Source organism: Lupinus angustifolius, chromosome LG16 (assembly GCF_001865875.1).
Source record: "Lupinus angustifolius cultivar Tanjil chromosome LG16, LupAngTanjil_v1.0, whole genome shotgun sequence".
Lineage (NCBI taxonomy): Eukaryota > Viridiplantae > Streptophyta > Magnoliopsida > Fabales > Fabaceae > Lupinus > Lupinus angustifolius.
The window spans coordinates 744,710-765,615 of record NC_032024.1 but is presented as its reverse complement, the minus strand read 5'-3'; the positions used below and the strand labels follow the sequence as shown (position 1 = coordinate 765,615).

Here is a 20,906-nt window from a genome sequence, read left to right as displayed (position 1 = left end):
TTATTATTATTTTAGATATTTATGATATTATATATACATATAAAAAACTATTATTATTATTATATATATATAAATTATAATTATACATATAATATTCTTTATTATTTTATAATTATATATTTTTCCTTCTACTTTCTTTTCTTTGCATTCAAAGGGAAAGTGATCATGTTACATAATTAAGAGCGCCAATTATCAATTTGATTGAAAAATATCATTTTAAATACATAAAAATTTAAAACGTATGATTTTTAATGCTATGTTTCTATTTTTAGTGTTTTAACTTTTTTAACAAATGAACCAAATTCATCGTTAGCATAAGATGTGGGTGTTAGCAATGTCACCATAACCAATTACAATAAATACTTTTGGAACATACACGGATTGAAATCGAAGAAATATTTTTAGTTATAAATTCATAGATTTTTTGTTTAATATTAATATATGCATTTATATTACTTTTATGACTAAAAAAATAATATTTAGTAAATCAACTTTCCTTGGATGGTTTCAGTCAATTTTAATGCCTTAAATGTTTTAATATAAATTTGATTATTATAATGAAATTATTAATTGCTTCATGTTTTGTAATTAATATTTTGTTATAATAAAGTATCTCTTCGAAGATAATTTATTTCCTTAAATTCACTAATTATTCGAATGCATATTATTTTGTCTTTTTATAATATATTTTAAAATGAATTTTTTTAGAGAAATAAGAAATAAGACACATGTCAAATAATTAATGAATTTAATGAGATAAGTTATATCCTAGTATAATAAGATATTTTATATTCCTTTACACATGTTGAACAATGAGTGAATTTAAGGAGATAATTATCTTCTGGTATGAGAAAATATTTTATTCCATTGTTACCAAAACTAGTTCGTGTCAACAGGTTCAACCAGTGAACCAGTCTTAATAGTGGTACAATATAACAATTATGTCGATCATGCAATTATATCGGTTAAATTGACCGATTTTTAATTGATCTGTACTGATACTAGTTAGTTTCATTTAAAATTATTTTTTTAATGAAAATAATTTATTTTTAAAAAAATGTTGGTATAGAGGATCAAACACACAACTACTATTTTTTATACATCTAAAATATGATCTATCATATACATTTTAATAAGTAGTATGAATAAAAATAGTTATTGTCATCTTTACTGATTTTTTCAACATTAATCTTAATATAAAATATATTTATATCTAACTTTACCAGTATGCAGTTTACCAATTGTACCATCATACAATTATACCAATACTGACTGATTTAATTTATATTAATAATATTGCTTTATTCTCTTCTCTTAATATTAGCACATGGTATTGCTCCACATCAAGCACTGGATTAAGATTAAAGGGGGAATCAAATAAACAAATTTATTTTTCTAAAAAAAATAAATGCTTAAATATGATTATCAAGAACATTATTATATATACGTATGAGTGTAAATAAGTCTGCTCGCCTATTGGGTCAATAACCTATCTTATTCCTGATCACTACACATGCAAGACTTATTTAGAATTCTTAAAATATCGATGTTGAAAAGAGTTATTACTTTTCTAATTAAGAGATGGTGAAAAGAGTTTCGATTTTTCAAATTAATTTAAAAATCATATCTTTTATAATATAGGTCTAGTTCATGTGTTATCCATTTAGAGGTTTGGACTAGGTTTACATGAAACATTTTTTCTTCCAAAAAGCCCTTTTTTATAGTAATTATGTATTAATAGTAACAACCAAATTATATCTATCTATAGTTAATTTATATATTATATCCATTTCTATCTATGTGTCTATTTTGGAATTTTTCTTCATATATGCAATTCACGTGGAGAAGTTAATGGTGCATTAATTGTCATTTCTAATGTTCACACTTACTTAATTCTTTATTGATTCAAGTATAAAAAAATAATGATCAACAGAAAAATTTAATATTTATGTATGGTCATTATAAAAAAATTAAGCAATCAATAAACCATCAACCATTCACAAATAATTAAGAGTCAATGATAATTTACATATAAATTATATAAAATACACTCACCTTGTAAAAAAGTACATTTTTATTGTATAAAATTTTCACAGTTGTATATGAGAAACAACTATATAAAAAATTCAAGTAAATCAATACAATCATTATATTTTTAAGGGGTGTATTTTTTGAAACCATACAAATAAATAAAGACATGGGTAGTAAATAATTTTAATTATTGCATTAAATATCAATAAGGAAATATTCAAAAGTTTAATCTTCTTTATTATTCACCTTATACTTTTCTTTCATGAAAGTTGTGATTCAATTTCTTATCCATATCAATTTCTTTATTATTCACCTTATACTTTTCGTTCTATGTTTAAGGAACCCATCTCTTTCAAAATATATGATTGTTTTTTTAACAAATGTCATATAAGTTGAATAATTATAAGATTTTGGCACATGAAAGTTAATATTGCATTAAACTAAATTCCTAAAAAAAATCAGGATTATGAATATGAATAATTTCTTTTGTACCTGTGTTTTAAGTCCGTTGTACCCTATTACAATGTATTTTTCTTATTTTTTCTGGAATTATAGTGTATGTAATGGATTAAGATACCTTATACATTTGACATAATATTTTTGTGTTTGCTTATAGAAGAAACCATCCCCCTATGGATACTCTAGGGTGAAGTTAAGAAAATTAGTAATTAGTAAATTAAAATAGGAAACACAAAGTAAAAGGCAATTATATATGGATTTAAATTATAACATTAAACCCACCACAATCAATATCAATTGTGAGTTATAAACACACAAACCTTATATATATATTTTTTACTATTTCAACACATTGAAAAGTATCATAACATGAATTATTTATCATCAGACACCAACGCCTAATTAAATTCATGATTTTATTTTTGCATTCTTACTATACATCAAAAGAAGTCTAAAAACAAATAATATTACATAATCACTTAGATGCAATATTATTATGGGAATAATGTATCTCCTCGTCTCAGATAATTTATCTCCTCCAGCCAATAAAAAAGTATGACATGTGTACTATTTTGTTTAGTTTTAAAAATACTTTCACAGAAAAGATGAAACATCACACATGTCATGATTTCATTAGCAAACGAAGATAACTTATTTCCTTATACGATAAAATATTTTATTCTCTATTATTATTTATGATCATTTAGTAAGGTTTTTCTCCAAGATAGTTACCAGGGGGATAATAGTTACAAGTGATGAATGTGCCTCCATTATTACACCTTACTTTGGCACAACCAATGCTTTTTGTGTTTCTCCAAACAACTTGAGTATAATGACCGCATTCTCCACCAACACAAGAGTTAGAATTGTGATCATAGTTTGGTTTCTCACCAACCCACATGCTCACTGCATCAACCCCAAACATCTCACCTGAACTCATTGCAATATTCTCACCAAAACGTCCATCACCACCTGAATGCTCAAGTAAGCAATCTTTGCGTTGATTAGCATAGTTTTGTGCAAAAGCAGCAACAGTTTCATTCCAAACCAAGTTTGGAACATTAACTTCTGCTCTTACAGCGTTTTGACCCTTGAGGTAGTCTTCTTTTGAGTCTTGAGCATAGGCAACATGACCCACAATGTTGACTATGATCAAGACATGGAAGAATAGAGAGAATGAAAGATAATTGGATAGCCCCATTTTGGTTAAAATAGTGGTTTGTGTTTGATGAAATAGGTTAGAGGTATGGTGAGGTATTTATAGGGTTTTAGCATACAAGTTTTGTAATATATGTGTTCAGTAAATATCAATTCAGTTTAATCTCTTATGATACTTTAAATATGTCTTAGATTACAGGTTAGAAAAGTTATATTTTTTTATTATCTGTCTATATATATATAATAATAATAATTAAGTTAAATTGATTAAATAGATCGAACGATGTTATAATATATTATCATAAATTATGTATTTTAACAAAATATAATTATCTAATTTTTTTGTAATAATTTCGGATAGCATTCATCTCCATAAATATTATTATTTTTAAGGAAACAAATTTTTATAATAAGGCTCTAGATTTGTGAAAGTTATATAATATTTTTTTATTAAATCATTAATGGAAAGGTAAGGCTCTAGATTTTTAACAAAATAAATTATGTCTTTTAACAAAGGCTTTAGATTCTTAACAATATAAATTATGTCCTTTATCAAAATAAATTATGACTCTAGATTTGTAAATCTTTTTCTCATGGGATGTTATATTTTTGCACTACCAATGATATTTTATTACTTTTTTATAAAGAACTAATACCTTTCGAGGTTCATAGTTGTCCCTCCCAAAAAGTGTCGCTCTCAGGAATCGAATCAACGACCTTAAAAATCTAGTATAGTCTTACACCAATAGACTAACATCTTATTTATCTGAATATATTTTAATTCATCCATGAATTCATCATAATGGATTGGATAAATAAGTATACAATATATTTGATTTTTTTGAATTGGAGCTAAAAAGTAAAAACACATTTTAAGAAGATCGTCATATTTTAGGGATAACCAGAAAGGGCAATTCTACTTCTATTCTCGAAATTGTTGAAAAAACAAAAGTCCTGTATTTTTTCATTGGATCTTTATCCTTTTGGTCCCACTGTATCATTAATTTTTTTTTAAAAAAATCACCTTTGAAGATAATTATTTTTTTAAAATGTGTTTTTTAATTTATTTTAAGAAAGTTATTTTTAAAATTACTTTTTTGAACTTTTTAAAAAAATCAAGAAATGTTTTTAATTATAAATTCATCAAATATTTTTTATATGCATTTATATCACTTTATGACTAAAAATAATATTCATAAAACCATATATCCTTGAATTATTTTTATCAGTTTTAGTGCCTCACCGTTTTTAATATAAATTTTATTATTATAAAATGAAATTATCAAGTGCTTCATGTTTTATAATATTAATTTGCATTATGTTTAAAAAAAATCATAAATATAAAATTGGCATAGTATTGCTCCACATCAAGCATTGGATTGAGATTAAGGAGAAATCGAATAAACATATTTTATTCTTCTAAAAAAGGTAATTGCTTGAAACAGTAGTTAGTTACCAGGACTTGGAGACATTTGATTTAATATGATAAGTAATTAAATATGGATAGGAAGAATGTTATTACTTGTAGATTGGAAATAAGATTTATTTTTGAAATGATACAAATAAATAAAAATATGATTAGTTAGTTAATGCATCAATACGGGAATAATCAAAAGTTTAATTTTCTTACTTATTCATTTGTGTGGAAAGATTTTTCATTTTCGGAAGTTGTGATTCAATTTCTCATATATCTTTCTCTTAAGTTGGTAATGTCAAAATGGAATTATAAGATTTTAGCACATGAAAGTTAATATTGCAATAATCTAAACTAAATAAAAAAATCGATTATGTATCTGAATAATTTCATATAATTTATTTTAGAAAATGGAGTTGAAAAATTAACAATTTTCTACCATATATTGGCATAATATATTTTCTTGGTTTTCTTTGTTCCTTAAGACACTCAATTTTATTTATAAAATAGAAGAAAAAATATAGGAAAGTTAAAGAAGGAAAAATAAACAAGCTAAATTTCACACTTAAAAATTAATTAATTACTTATTTTGGTCCTCAAAATTTTTACATGTACTAATTTTAAAATTTTAAAAATTTAAAATCATCTCCAAAAATATTAAACGTCGGTTAATTTAGACATTTTAAACATGTTTTATAATATTTAATAATGACTAATTTGATCATAAAAAGATTAATTGAATCATATTTGATATTTTTAGAATCATTTCATGTTTTCAATTTTTTAATGATGAAATTAGTATACGTAAAAATTTCGAGAGATCAAAATATATATTTACTCATTTTCATTTAGCAGTTTGAATTGGTTGGAATTATGAATTTGATAAAGATGAGATTAGGATTTTTGTTTATTAGCAATAATAATTGAAAATCTGCTCTTGTTTCTCGCTAAGTGACCAATTAGAGAGTTATATTCTCACTCAACAACATTTTTATCCTGCTGGACGAGAGTGCTTAAATCAATTTCCTTCTTATTTTATCTTATAATTGATTTTTTATCAATGAAATTGGTTGTACTTTAGTACCCAAACTTTATTAAAAAAATGTATTACAATGTATTTTTCTTATTTTTTATAAACCAATAGTGTAATATAATGGGTCAAGATACCCTTACACATTTAATATATTATTGTGTTTGCTTATGAAAGAAACCACCCCCTAGTGGATACTCTAGGGTGAAGTTAAGAAAATTAGTAATTAGAAAATTCAAAGAGGAAACACAAAGTAAAACGAAATAATATTCTGATTTAACTTATAACATCAAATACACAACAATCTATATTCGTTAACATGACTATAGGTTATGAGTTATGAACTCAAAAACCTTATATTTTTTACTCTTTCAATACATTGAAAAGTATCATAACATGAATTTATCATCAGACACCAACGCCTACTTAAATTCATGATTTTATTTTTCCATTCTTATTATCCTTATTATAGAAGAAGTATCACCAACATAATGAAAACAAACAATATTAGGATATGAGTATAAAATCTATGCATTGACATTGACAATGTAAAGATCTATACACAGTCAGTGCATCATCTATCATTCATTTGTATTACTTTTACTTAAAAGTCAATAACAATAGAAAATGACTAATGAATGATGCAACGACGATATAGAAATCTTTTACATTGTCACTGTATACATCTTTTTTCTCGATATTAAATCATTCATAACTTAGTAAGGTTTTTCCCCAACATAGTTACCAGGGGGATCATAGTTGCAAGTAATGAATGTGCCTCCATTATCACATCTTACTTTGGCACAACCAATGCTTTTTGTGTTTCTCCAAACCACTTGAGTATAATGACCGCACTGTCCAACAATACAAGAGTTAGAATCATAATCATAGTTAGGTTTCTCATCAACCCACAATCCCACTGCATCATTGCCACTTAGGTCACCAGTGCTCTTTGCAATATTCTCACCATAACTTCCACCTGAGTGAACAAGGTTGCAATCACCTCTGCGTTGATCAGCATAGCTTTGTGCATAAGCAGCAACAGTATCATCCCAAACCACGTTTGGAACATTAACTTCTGATCTTGCAGCATTATGGCCATTGAGGTAATCTGCTTGTGAGTCTTGAGCATAGGCAACATGACCCACAATAATGTTGACTAAGACCAAGACATAGAAGAATAGAGAGAATGAAAGATAATTGGATAGCCCCATTTTGGTTAAGATAATGGTGTGTGTTTGATGGAAAAGGTTAGAGATATGGTGAGGTATTTATAGGGTTTTAGCATAGAAATTTTTTAGTGGTTTGAAAGGATCTGATGGCAACTTCGAAATTAAGCAAGTATGACTAAGAAAATTGGATAACTTCCTAGTCAGGCTGCGGTCTTCATGTCCATAATTTCTCTATTAAAGTTAGTAACACTCTTTTCCTATAAACTAATCATTTTCGGGATGTGTAGTTGTTTTTCTCCACAAGTGTTGTTCTCATGAATAATTAACTTGGTCTATATGGCTTTCTAGGAATGACTTTGCTTTCAACGGTGTTAAGCATTTTCCTTAGAAGATTTTTGAAGCTGCAAGAGTTAATTCTTGGCTTTGAGTTAATGGTCAGATAGACAATAATTCTTTTTCTTACTCGGATTGAGTTTCTAATCCAATATTTTGCCTTAATTCCAATATGTAATATGTTCATGTCTTTCGCTTTGCTTTAATTTTTTATTCTTTTCCTTTGTAATTATCTTTTATTAATATAATCTTCTTTTGCAGATAAAAAAAATCAATATATTTTAATCTCTTAAGATGCTTTAAATGTGTCTTAGATTATAGGTTAGATATAAAATTAATTTTTTATTATATATATATATATATATATATATAACAATAACAAACATCAGATGTACTAAATTGATGGAAGGATAGATAATGTTTTTTCATAAATAATATTATTAAACAAAGCATTAATCTCTAATTATTTTCTCATGGTTTCATATTGCATTGATCTTCTTATATATATGTGTGTTCATTTTTTAAGGAAACAATTGTTTGTGATAAGTAGTGGATTAATATTTTGTGTAGTTATATAATATTTACTTTTTTATGAAATAGTGAATGGTATATTAAGACTCTCATACTAATTGAGAAAAAGTAACCCAATACAATGACAATAAATTAATTTATTTGGTCATCAACCCCGAATAAAATTTTAATTTTGTAAACTACTTTTTATAAAATTAAAGAAAGTAATTATCATAAATAATACAAATACACTTTTTAATGATAGTTATTTTCACCCTTTACACATTTCATTATCTCCTCTCAGTTGTGAGAGCCTGGAGGTAAGGCATAACATTATCCTCGGCTCCAAGAACTAAGGTTAAGATTATTTTTTTAAATATGTTGGCTTAATACGTTATACTCCATTGCATTTGGATTTGGGTTAATATGCTTATATCAATTGTATTATCATTAACTTTTACTATGTTATTATTAATTATTATTCTATGTATAATTCATTTAGTATTTTGCTGATTGTAATAATTATTATTTAGTATCATAAAAAAAAATATTGGACTCAAACTTTAACATACAAAATTCACATGGATAGATTTTTTTATAACTTTAGTGCCTAAATTTTTTCTCACGACCATATCTATAACATGTCAAGATGACCTAAATGGTGTGACGTCAAGAATTAAATAATTTAAAGTGAGATGTACGTAAGTGTCGTGCTCAATATGTAAGAGCATTTTTTTGTACTAACTAATGTATCTCTTCACTTTATGAGTAAGAAATTAATCATTTTCTAGATGTATGATTATCTTTTACAGGAATCAAATTCTTCATATTTTTATCAGTTTAGATATCTAATGAAACCTTACACTACCGACCAACTCGTGGTTGGTTCATGTGTGGATATTTGAAGACTTCGAAGAATGTATTGACTATTGGGGCTGCGGTTTTATATATGTACAAACAAAAAATAAGTTGCTGTTTTGTTTGGATTGTTGTATAGTGCAGCTTAATCACCACCACAATAATATCATCACTACCATTATCACATTAATATCATTATTATGTGGTGTACATTGGATAGGGTAGAAGAAAAGTTTATCCTATTCATATATCATGCATGCTTTCATGTCTTTACTTTATCCTGCCAAATTAAAAAAATATATGATATTATAATCGAATAAAATTATATTATTAAAAGGGCAAACAATATATTTAGTTTTTACGTTTTAAATTTATTCTGCACAATAAATAATTATCATAAAAATAAAGGGCACAAGTTCATTGTCATTGTAATATCATAACAAATTGAAACCAAAATTTCTCAACATACAAGGACCAAATATAAGAAATATTTTTAATTATAAATTCATCAAATAATTTATTTGTATGCATTATATCACTTTATGAATAAAAATAATATTTATTAAACCAAATATCCATGCATGATTTTAAACAGTTTTAGCGGCTTAACTTTTTTAATATAAATTTTATTGTTATAACATTAAATTATCAATTCATTCATATTTTATAATTATTAATTTGCATTATGTTAAAAAAATTCATAAATAAAAATTGGCATAGTATTGCTCCACATCAAGCACTAGATTGAGATTAAGGAGAAATCGAACAAACATATTTTATTTTTCTAAAAAAGGTAAATGCTTAAAACAATAGTTAGTTAAGGGAACTTAGAGACATTAAAATATTAAATTAATAGTTATCCAATTTTATAGTTAGTTAAGGGAAGTTTGAGACATTTAGTTCAATAGTTATCTGTGTTAATAGTTATTTCTCATGCCCACGTTTATTTAATAGTTTATTGATTCAGATGAGTAGTGAAAAAGATTAACGACCTAGTAGAGAAATTTAATATGGTGTAAAAAATTTCATTCTTCAATTATTCATATGTATTATTTAAAATTAACGAATGAACAATAAGTGATACATTAACCGTATAAAAAACTAGGGGTGACTATAAGTCGAGTTGAGACGGGTTAAGGCTTATCCTTACCGACCAGAAAAGTGTTATAATTTTATACATATTTGAATAGAGACACATATAAATATGACGAGTGAATGATCATGGAACGAGCCGGATCGGGTCACGTCTGGCCCCTACCCCGACTCTAAATATTGATCGGGTCTGATTTTTGAACTCGAACCCGACCCTAAACCTGATGAGATCCGACTATATTCAGACACAATCATAATCAGATAAGGTCAGGTCTTACTTACCCCTTAAAAGTATACTTGGCTATCATTGCCCCTACTACCGTATATACCTTAAAACGAAGACTAATACCAAGACCTTGAAAGGAAGTAATGTAAGAAACCATTTATGGCGTATCTGCATGACAAACTAGCATATGAGAAAGTTCTACCTCATCACAGGCTTCAATCAAGGCGTGTTATGTGTTTCACAAATTAAATTGAAAAATCAAACAACGAAGTTTCAAAGGGCACGCTAATTAGTTGTATACTTGTGTTTTCTTGGTCGATGGATTCACATACATATTATATAGCATCACGTAAAATTCAATTTAGTTGGAGTAAATATTAATTACCAATATCAAACGCAATTAAATTTATAGAAAAAATATATTTTCAATTCAATTGACTTCTGTAATACTCCATCGATCATTTTCATAAGTTATTTTACTATTTTATTCCACAATTATTGATTTTTTGCTTCTTATTTGTCTCTTCTTTATTAACGACAGAGAATATATCTGTGAACTGTACAAGGAAACTTAGGAAACTAAAATTTTAATGTTATAATATATTCCAAAAAATTAAGAAAAATAATTACGTTTATCAATAAGTACTTTTATTTTAAATACCTTATACTAAAGAACAATATTATAACTAATTCTTGAGAGTGGATATTACATGTATCATTTTGATTAAGCGATTTAAAAAGAAAAAAAGATAACTATCATATTTCACCCGCTCTCACCATATTTTTATAGTTAAAATATAAAACACTACCTTCAAAAAATTTAATGGTGTAATCTGAAAAAAAGAAGTCAGACAATATATCAAATATAAATACAAATCTCTCACTCAAAATGAAACTTTAGTTTTCACTTTCTCATCAATCAAAAAGTACTCCAACTTTTGATTTAAACTACATGAATCATTTACCCTCCAAAGATATAGTTGGTTTGTTTTTATGTTTTATGAAATTATATATATGTGTCATGTCCTAATGTAAAAGTATTATATATATTTTTTGCAAAAACTATGTCCATACATGCACCTTATGACTTATCCTATACTTATATATATATATTCATATCCGTGTTCTATTTTCTCAGCAATGAGCTACACTCGTCACATGCTACTTTAGCTCATATATAACGACTGAATGATCATAGAACGAGTTGGGTCGGGTCACGTCTGGTCCTTACCCGATCCTAAATATTGATTGTGTCTATTTTAGCTCATATATAATTCATCTTTTATAGCCTCTCCCTTCAAACTGCACCAATCTCAAGAGTGACCGTGAAAGATCCCTAAAGAAATTAGGTGATAGTTGCTGAAACACATTTTCACATTTAAATTGTAACCAAGTCATTAAAATCAACCCTCTTGACTTAACTGCTTTAGTAAAAGTGTAAAACCAACCCACCTGAAACAATTCCTCTAAATTATAGGAGAACCTTCAAAGGGTCCCACGGTTAAACACATTGCCCTCTTATTTTTATGTCCGTAAAGTCTTGCACTCAGCACAAATTAAGCAATAAATTCTGCATAGTAAACTTGTCACACAACAGTGTCTTGTTCTCTGTTCCAAACTAATCATTTATTAACATGTTGATAAAATAAAAAATTTAAAAGTAAAAAGAAATAAAATTGAGCATTCTGATTGACTTGGTATATAGAGTAGGACACTATTTGGAATATATGATCTTCATCCATCTTTTTATGCATGGATGTGGTATTTATTTGTTACTACACCATTCAGAAATTTCTAATGACTTCTGTTTTCTGTACACTAAAAAAATACCATATATGTATGTAACACACCATGTATATTTTTATACATTATATCCTGTGTATGTACATTAAGCTATATATCTTTCAACCAACAATTAAAGGTTAATCTCTTTATTCATGCATATTTTTATATATGGCTGACACTAGTACCTGTCTTTAATGCATATGTGATATAGGATAATATATTCAATGATATTAACATTGAAGGTTGATAGAATTGATAAAGATATTTATTTATAATATGATGTATACATAAGTGAATAAGATATTTATAAAAAGAAGCCAATAGCATTTCTTAAAACTCAATCTTTTGTGTGACGAATGAGAGAAAGAACATGTATATTGGTTGGCACTAGTGACCCGTGAACCTATCTTGGCATCACTCCAACAATCCAATCATGCTTGTACAATAAATTGAGTCAGTAACAAACTCGTTCTGACATGCGACTTCTCAGATCCATGGATATACTGACTGTATTACTCACACGCTTAAATATTTCCTACAGTATTTTATTTCCCACAAAACTGTTGGTAACACACTCAATATATTAATGGTTTGATAGTTTTACAAAAATGTACACACAACATGTTGATGTTATTTTTACCCCTTATCTTCAATTTCTTTTTTTATATGATATTGATCAACCCATTATCCTACTAATTGAATAAGAGAAAATTGAGGCAACTCCTCTATTCAGAAAACAAACATAGTGGGGTTTGAGTAAGGGTTTAAAAAAGGCAAAAGAGATAATGATTCCGTGAAGATTATGGAAAATGAACCATTTTCACTTTTGGAATTGATTGATCTGAATATTGTATGCTCTATGTGTTAGCATGTTCATGTTATATGTTATATGTGTTATGATAGTTGCATGATTCATTTTGTTTAAAGAAATTTTAATTTGATCTCCAAGTGTTAGAACTATAAAAAAAAATAACATATTGCGAAAGATCATAGCTTGATCACTTATATAATTGAGCTATTTATTCTTTATTATTTATATAATTAAGAAACTATAATACTTATTATTTATTCATATTTATGTTGTCTTATATTTCTGTTGCTTTCTGTGTCAAACTATAGCAGTTACAGTTAGTAGCCGTTATAAATTATGTCACTGTCCATTGGATAATTAATCTTTTATTAGTATTTTTCATTCTATAACTATATGCATTAATTTTCTATAATACCATTTTTAATGTGTAATTACTTCTCTAAGATGATCATTGCATCATAGAAGGTGCATCCATATTAAAGTTCTCATTTCAAGACACTTTTTATCTATAATTTGTTTATATATACTTTGTAAATAGTTATTGATGAGAAAAAACTTACACTTTTCCTCCAATGGATAAATATCAATGATTATAAATAAAAAGATTATGTTAAAAATGTGTAGATAAAAAATAATGTAAAAATATCATTACTCTTTCAAATAATGAAATCATACTAAACAACTTTATAACATTAAATACATTATATATATCAATAACTTTATCAAACATTGAAGAGAGGAAAATCAATAAGGTCTTTCACCCTCAACATTACCAGGTGGATAATAGCTACATATAACAAAGACCCAATCATTATCACACTTAGCTCTAGCACACCCGACATGAACAGAATCACGCCACACAATTTGAGTATAATGGCCACATTCATCATGAACACATGAGTTGGAGTAATAATCATAGTCCGGTTTCTCAGTAAGCCAAAACTTCACAGCATCTGAACCCTTCATCTCATCGTAACCTTCAGCTAGATTCTCACCAAAGGGTCCATAAGAGTGCTCCATGTTGCAATCTTGGATCCTCTCATTTGCATAGTTTTGAGCATAGGCTTGAAGGGTATGGTTCCATGAGAGTGGACCAACACCAACCTCTTCCCTTGCTTGGTTGTGTACCTCAAGAAAGTCTTGAGGAGTGTTTTGGGCTAGGCAAATTGTGAAGATTATGAAGAAAATGGTTATGATCACATGATATGAGGACCTCATTTGTGCTCTTGTTTGGTTTTTTTGTGTTGGAGAGATTGCTTGTGCCATGTGAGTGAATGATATATATGGTGCAAGGTATTTATAGGAAGAGAGTGGAGCAAATCAAGCCATAAAAAACACAAGAATTTAAATAGAATTATGATTTTTTTCACCACATTTTTTCTTTACACATTTTCTTATATTTACCTTTTTTCACATATTGAACCATGATCTATGCTTAAATTAGAGTAGCTCATGTCATTTGTCTTGGTTATTTTTTAATCATCGATAAAAGAATATTATTTTTTAAATTACAATGAGTCTTTCAAAATAACAATGGTGAATAAGATAATTATAATTTAGGTATAAAAAGTGAGGTAATAAAAAAAATGAGAATTCATGTTTTTTTTTTGTTTCCCACATGTATTCTCGTACTGGAAGTAATCCTGTCTGAGCCGGGAACATCCACAGTTAAATGGGGCTAACTCTCCTAACAGACATTTTTTTCATCCACAAGACTCGAACCGGAGTTCTTGCTTAAGGGGAATCAAACATGTATCACTTGAAGCAACGCCCCGTTAGTTAACTAGAAGTCATGTTTGTGCAATTAAATAAGTGTTAAAATAGTGCTAGTGGGTAGTCACTTTTCTTTCCCTTCTTTTGTAGATTCCCTGAAAAGAAAGTAGTGACAACACTAGAGAAATTTACCTATTTGCTCTTCTCATTACGTTGATAAGATGAGTAGAAGTATATATATATTATCATTTTCATACTATTTAAAGTATGACTTAAATATATTATCATTTTGTATCACGAGAAGCTATGTATATAATTAATTTAGTTGTATTAATATGTGTGGCTATTCACCAAAAACCCTTCTTAATATATATATATATATTTGTCATATATGATACGAATTCAGCATTTATGTTGGAGAGGGACCCAATACTTCACGTGTCTCACCACGACCTCTAGTCACATATTTAGAAAGCCTCGATGTATTAGATCAACTATCTCGAACAGTGTCTCATTTCATTTTCAAACCAATCAAAATATAACTTTTTGTTATTTTTTTTATTTTAAAATTTTTCAATATGACAAAATGTGATAAGCTTAATATAGAGAATATGACACGGTTAAGGATAGATGATCCTTATCCCCATCATTCTAGACATCAAAATTTCGGTGCCAAGACATGTGAACTTTCTTATTAGTCCTATTATATAATAAAAACACGAAATGCACAAGTTTTCTCAAATTGATTTTGTTTACTTTTCAAAAAGCTTATAGGTTTGTTAAAAGAATATTGTATAATAGTTGAAACTAACCAAAGTATACATGCACTTGATAAACCCGTTACATTATTAAAAGTAAAAGGAATAGAACACTAGAACTTTGTTGAAAGGAGTAAAAGTTTGTCGTGGAATATAGTAAGTGGACATTGAAAATTTTAACTATATTAACGGATTAACTTTCGGCGCAAAGATTAACTTTAGTTAATCACAAGAGAGAGGATGAGGAAGGGGTTGCATGTTTTTTTAAGATAGAGCCCATCCGGCGATCCAATATACGAGACTCCACGTGACAGAGTTCGGGAAAGATAAATGTACTCAGACTTATCCTCACATGCAAAGGGGTTATATATGGAGCACTATGAAGACAAAACAGTTTACAATGTGATTACAAAGATAATAATACACAATTAAATTCAATATGCCATAATGATTGGAATTTGAAATATCAAACAAGACTATAATTTCAACAAGTTATATGGAACTTTTACCCTTTGGGTGCTGAATAATCACAAGTCTCATGAGTTTAAAACAAGACAGAAAATATAGGATTAAGGGTATGATTTGAGGTGAAAAACTTGGCAAGCTGGTTTGTATGCTCTCTTGGTTGAAGCTTGCTCAAACTTCTTTATTGCAGTTTCATTCTCTTCTAAGCTACTCTGAACAAAAAACCTTATCCACCACGACGAGCTGCGCAATTTGGCCTTCGAAGAAGAAAATCAAACCCCGGAAAGGAGAAGCCAAATTAGAGGAATGCTTTATACTGACATGAATTTAGATAACAGAGATATAACACCATTCAGTAACAACTAAACTTTCAACACATGTCATGAAATGTGCAGTTCTTAGTTTTAAGCTTTACATTACTAACCAAAATATTGTTTTCCAAACTTGAGCAACCTTCAGTAGTGTACATGATTTACATTCAAGGAAACTCCTATTCATATTCTTCCGAAACCAGTGACATTACTTAATTTGTTAAAAGAATATCAATCACCAGGACTTCCCTATGAAACCATGTTATTTGTCTCTCTTTCTGCCCATCAAGTTTTTTTATTTTATTTTTAATTTCAATCTATGAGTATAAGTTTATAGTTTCGAAAATCGTTTTCGCACTTTCTTTTCTTCCTTTTTATAAGCCCTATAACAAAAAAGTTGCAGGTACACAACATAAATGCGCATGAACACTGAAGGTTATCAAATTGAATAAAATATAGGCCACTTACTGGACGACCAAATTTGGCCACTTCTCCACCTCTAGCTCTCTGCTGACTCGGATAACCTATAAATGAAAACGAGAAATCAGGACAAAGAAAGCGAAAGTGAAATAAAACATCATTACAGTAGCTAAACCAAGGGATATACCTGAAAAGACGACAACGCCATCAGAAGACACCCTTGCCAACTCTGGCAGGGTTTTATTCAGGTATCTTGGAGATAAGTAATCCAATGCATCCGATACAATGACAAGAGAAAATGACTTTGGACGATAAGGCAGAGGAAACTTTATGTCAGCTACGCGTACAACACCCTTGCGCACAAGATTCTTGCACTTTGCACTAACATCATCTAACTCATATGGTTCTATCCCCCAAGCGTCGGTATCCTCTTCTTTTAACAAACTAGATACCAAAGAACAAGAGTCAGGGCCGACATGCAAAACTTTATGCAAGCTGTCTCCATATGCTTTCTTCAAAATCGGCAATGCTTGTAGTACTTCTGCTGTGCATGAAGCACCACCTGCATATACATACTAGTGCTTCTTGAATTGCTACCAATGCTTAATATTTGAAATCAAAAGTTCTACATTAAATGCCAATGAAAGTGTACTTACTCTTATAGTGCCAAGACAAGACACTACATCAATATAATGTCTAACTTATAGATTGCGTAAAATTATCATCAGTTTCCAAGTTAAGAGTGTATGCACCAACAACATGATAAAAAAAGGTTCCGGACACTAAAGAAAACTAGAATTCTGAATAAACTCTTACTTAAATTTGGTTCAATTGTTCATCCTAGAGTAGTAGAGTCTACTCGGATTATTATATCAAATAGAACAATACAGGGCACCGTCTAAGAATAAGTGTATTTTTTACAAATTATAGAAACAAAGTGCAGAATTACTTCAGAGAGACGAAAGAAGAGTAAGATATCAAAATATGTTTTACAACTCTACTTTTGTGCATACAATAACAACAATCAAGCCTTAGTCCTATTAGGTGGGGGTTGGCTACATGGATCAAGTGAGTGCTTGATGCTATACATAGTCGATCCTAAGTCTGGATAAAAGGTGAACATTATATTAGGCACTCAACAACCAACATAATTTTTTGTTGAATCTCTATGATATGGATCAACCCTACTTTTACATATATGCTTAGGAAAATAATAAAAGGTTTAAGAGCCCATGTAGAGGAAATAAGAGTAAGATATCGAAGTATTTCAGTACTCCAGCTTCATGTGAACATGCCTCTGCCTGTATGTAACATGTTTTGGATGTTTAAGATTTCAAATAGCAAGAATCATAGTTAAAATATTTACCTTCAAGTTTACTTACATCCTTAATGCCACTATTAGCTCCACCTGCCATGTGAAAAATAAATCGGAGAAAAGATCAGTACCATCATAATTTTAAAGCAAGTGCGAATTCATGAAACAATATATCTTCATTATCATTATCAGTTCCTGTTGTGATGACTGGACTGTATTGTGCCATGAGTGCAGATCCTCTTGATCAACAAAAGACAAATTCAAGCTTACGGAACATAAGGGAGTTAGAGAAAACTCAAGATCTAAGACTGGACACAAAGTCAAAAATTAACTATATTTTATAATTGAAACACTACATTTTGAGATTAACAAACTCAAAATTCTTTTATTGTTTGATCATAAGATCACTCATTTAAAAGGGCTTCAGACTTCAAGTTAGCGTATAAGTTACAAACCTGAGCTGCTATAACAATAAACGATCAGAAGGATTGCACCCTGAAATTTTGCAAATATTTTTGTTAAATATGTAATCGGCTGAAACCAAGCAGAAATATAACGTAAAGTTGATCAGAGAACCAACTAACAATTCAGGAACAGGGAAAGAATAAGAAGAAAACATAGGGAAGAGAACCATATAAGAAGTCTATTAAGATACACATTTCAAATAAAAACGTACCACGACAACAAGCCCAATAGATAGTAGGGGAGAGTTGCGAGATTTAGCCTGAATAGAAGCCACAAATGGTATACTTCCACCATCTCCTAACCGACGTGTAGGATTTACAGGTCTTCTTGACATTATAACAGCAATTACGCTTCAGGCCTAGCACAAGTTTTAGCAACAAATTCAATTGTGGTGTTTCCAATAAATAAATATGTTTCTGTTTCCATTTATACAGGGTTTTCAATCAAACTCATGAAGTTGAGTTTCGAAGTGCCAACTACGACGTAAGTAGTTGAGCATAACAAGAAATTAAAGGGTTTTCCTAGAGTATGCCCTCAAGTGCATGTTTAGGATTCAAAAAAAGCATTTTTTTTATGAAATTGAAGCATTTACTAGATATATCACTTCTCAAGATAATAAATGCATCAGTTCCTAAAAAAACTTGCTTTTTTCGGATTTCTAAACTAGTTTGAGAGAAGCTCATCAATTAACTTATTGTATTTTGCAGAGCCAAGCAACTACTACTACACAGCAAAACTTGGCTAAAAACCCCATCAAACACCCTTATAGCAAACTACTTTTTTTCTACCACTTTCTATAGAGAGAAGAAAAAACATAACTTTGGCAATGATTCATGCTATTTCCAGTTATTTTACCAAAATATAACAAACTTGAAACCCATCACTCATTGATTCTCACAAGTTCCAAATGAAGAATTAAAAAAAAACACTATTGCTCTAAGGAAAAATACCCAAGCATGAGCATAAAGTTCAACACTTCAACCTAAGAAACAAAAGAGCAAATGGTTCTTAATGGACTAATAAAACATGAAAGGTGGGGTTAAGTTCTAATGAAGTAGAAAGTTCAAATGGGTACATATAAAGGATTAGAATGAAGCAAATAAAGATAAAGGAGAAAACTTTGGATTGAAAAAGTAATGAAAATGAGAATGGAGTTGAGGAAAATAGAAAAGGAGTTACCTGCTGATGCTGAAACAAGTTGAATGGATCTGTTGAGACCCAGATCTGTGAATTGTGTGTGTGAGTGGGAGAGAGTGAGACACTCATAAAACCGGTGAACATTGTAGAGTATATTTTTTTGGTACTAGTGACGGTATCACATTTGTTGGGTAAGAAATTGATCTCTCACTCTATTTTGATGGATTCATGATTACCCCTCTCAACAAATTTGTTGTGGCTCTTAAGAATCGAATACTCCACCTTAGGATATTGTGAAACAATTATACAGTATATTGAGACCAAAGTTTTGGATTTGGAATTTTGGATTCACATGCACTGTTTTTTTCTTTCTTCAGTTTAATTTGGTTTTTAATCAGTGTGCTTTTAAATTTAAATAAAAAATTTGGAAGGATAATCACACTAATTGATTTGATTAGAAAAACAATAATTGAAAAACATGAATATTTGAATTATATATAAAATAATGTAACATTTGAATTATAAGACTTGTAAATAACGCTTAAACAACTTTATTTGGATTCCAAAAGTAGATAAATAACTACTTTATCTGATACATTTCCAACAAACTTAACGAATGTATTTTAATGATTGTTTATATAATTACTAGTATATATGTTTGCACAAAGATTCTACAAAAAAGGAGGATAAGGACTACTTCATTACTCCATGTCAAACATAAGCAAAACAAATCAAAATTCAATAGGAAAATACTATAAAAGTAATAAGAGTCAAATATAAAGTTCACTTTTATTTAAATATGCTTTTGCAGGGAAATGATAAATGTTTATTTGAGGTCTTCATTATATTTTGATGATCAACACAATATAAAGCAATGAATCAAATAAAATAGTTCTAGCTTTGAAACTTAATTGGTAAGTCATTTGAAGAAACTTAAAGTAAATCATGAAACCAATCAAAGTACATATATTGAGCTTAATTGCTTAATCAAGTTATACCAGTTCGAAATTCAAGTGAACAGAGAATGGGTTCTTAGTCCTGAGATGAAGCAAGAACAAATTTGGATTCAGTTACTTAGCATGTCATGCAAATGTTTCTTATTACATGTGTGAAGATTATATCCCAAGCAATCTTGTATGGATGTGTTCTCTTGTTGCTTTTGCACTTAGCAAGGTGGTCATATACATGCATCTTTACTTCATAAACATTTTTATATATTTGCTATTGAAATTTAACAAGAACTTTCTGTTTTGGTCTTGTTATTTCATCATTTTCTCTATCTTTTGTTTACCAATTTGATTTCTTTCTGAATTATAACTGATGGCTATCTTATCTGCTTCTCTTGTGGTTATATTTAGACTCCTTAACTTGGTTGTGTTGAAAACCAAGAAGCTAATCAATAAGTGGAACACAAATGTTTCCAATAGGAGTCCACTTCCAAAG

At 28.8% G+C, this 20,906-nt stretch overlaps 4 protein-coding genes across 7 annotated transcripts; all 4 read right to left on the bottom strand.

The window, feature by feature from the left end:
- Positions 2,941 to 7,346, bottom strand: LOC109329442 (pathogenesis-related protein 1-like). 4 transcript variants are annotated; one of them, XM_019563116.1, is made up of 2 exons: positions 6,796 to 7,346; positions 2,941 to 2,966 (listed from the first exon to the last, which is right to left on the bottom strand). In XM_019563116.1, exon 1 carries the CDS (start codon positions 7,304 to 7,306, stop codon positions 6,809 to 6,811), a length of 498 nt encoding a protein of 165 aa, XP_019418661.1. In that variant the 5' UTR covers positions 7,307 to 7,346; the 3' UTR covers positions 2,941 to 2,966; positions 6,796 to 6,808. The 4 variants fall into 4 exon arrangements, with proteins under 4 accessions (XP_019418661.1, XP_019418659.1, XP_019418660.1 ...); XM_019563114.1 differs by lacking the exon at positions 2,941 to 2,966 and adding an exon at positions 6,426 to 6,603 and having other exon boundaries at positions 6,790 to 7,346; XM_019563115.1 differs by lacking the exon at positions 2,941 to 2,966 and adding an exon at positions 6,426 to 6,591 and having other exon boundaries at positions 6,795 to 7,346.
- On the bottom strand, positions 3,188 to 3,731 carry LOC109329443 (pathogenesis-related protein 1-like). The gene has a single exon (XM_019563118.1). The coding sequence runs from the start codon at positions 3,689 to 3,691 to the stop codon at positions 3,194 to 3,196; it is 498 nt and encodes a 165-aa protein (XP_019418663.1). The 5' UTR covers positions 3,692 to 3,731; the 3' UTR covers positions 3,188 to 3,193.
- LOC109329441 (basic form of pathogenesis-related protein 1-like) lies at positions 13,540 to 14,160 on the bottom strand. Its single transcript, XM_019563113.1, has one exon. It carries the CDS (start codon positions 14,143 to 14,145, stop codon positions 13,624 to 13,626), a length of 522 nt encoding a protein of 173 aa, XP_019418658.1. The 5' UTR covers positions 14,146 to 14,160; the 3' UTR covers positions 13,540 to 13,623.
- Positions 15,699 to 19,608, bottom strand: LOC109329440 (uncharacterized protein At3g49720-like). Its single transcript, XM_019563112.1, has 7 exons — positions 19,506 to 19,608; positions 18,538 to 18,684; positions 18,317 to 18,356; positions 17,913 to 17,954; positions 16,734 to 17,108; positions 16,595 to 16,650; positions 15,699 to 16,072 (listed from the first exon to the last, which is right to left on the bottom strand). The coding sequence occupies exons 2-7, from the start codon at positions 18,658 to 18,660 to the stop codon at positions 15,920 to 15,922; spliced, it is 789 nt and encodes a 262-aa protein (XP_019418657.1). The 5' UTR covers positions 18,661 to 18,684; positions 19,506 to 19,608; the 3' UTR covers positions 15,699 to 15,919.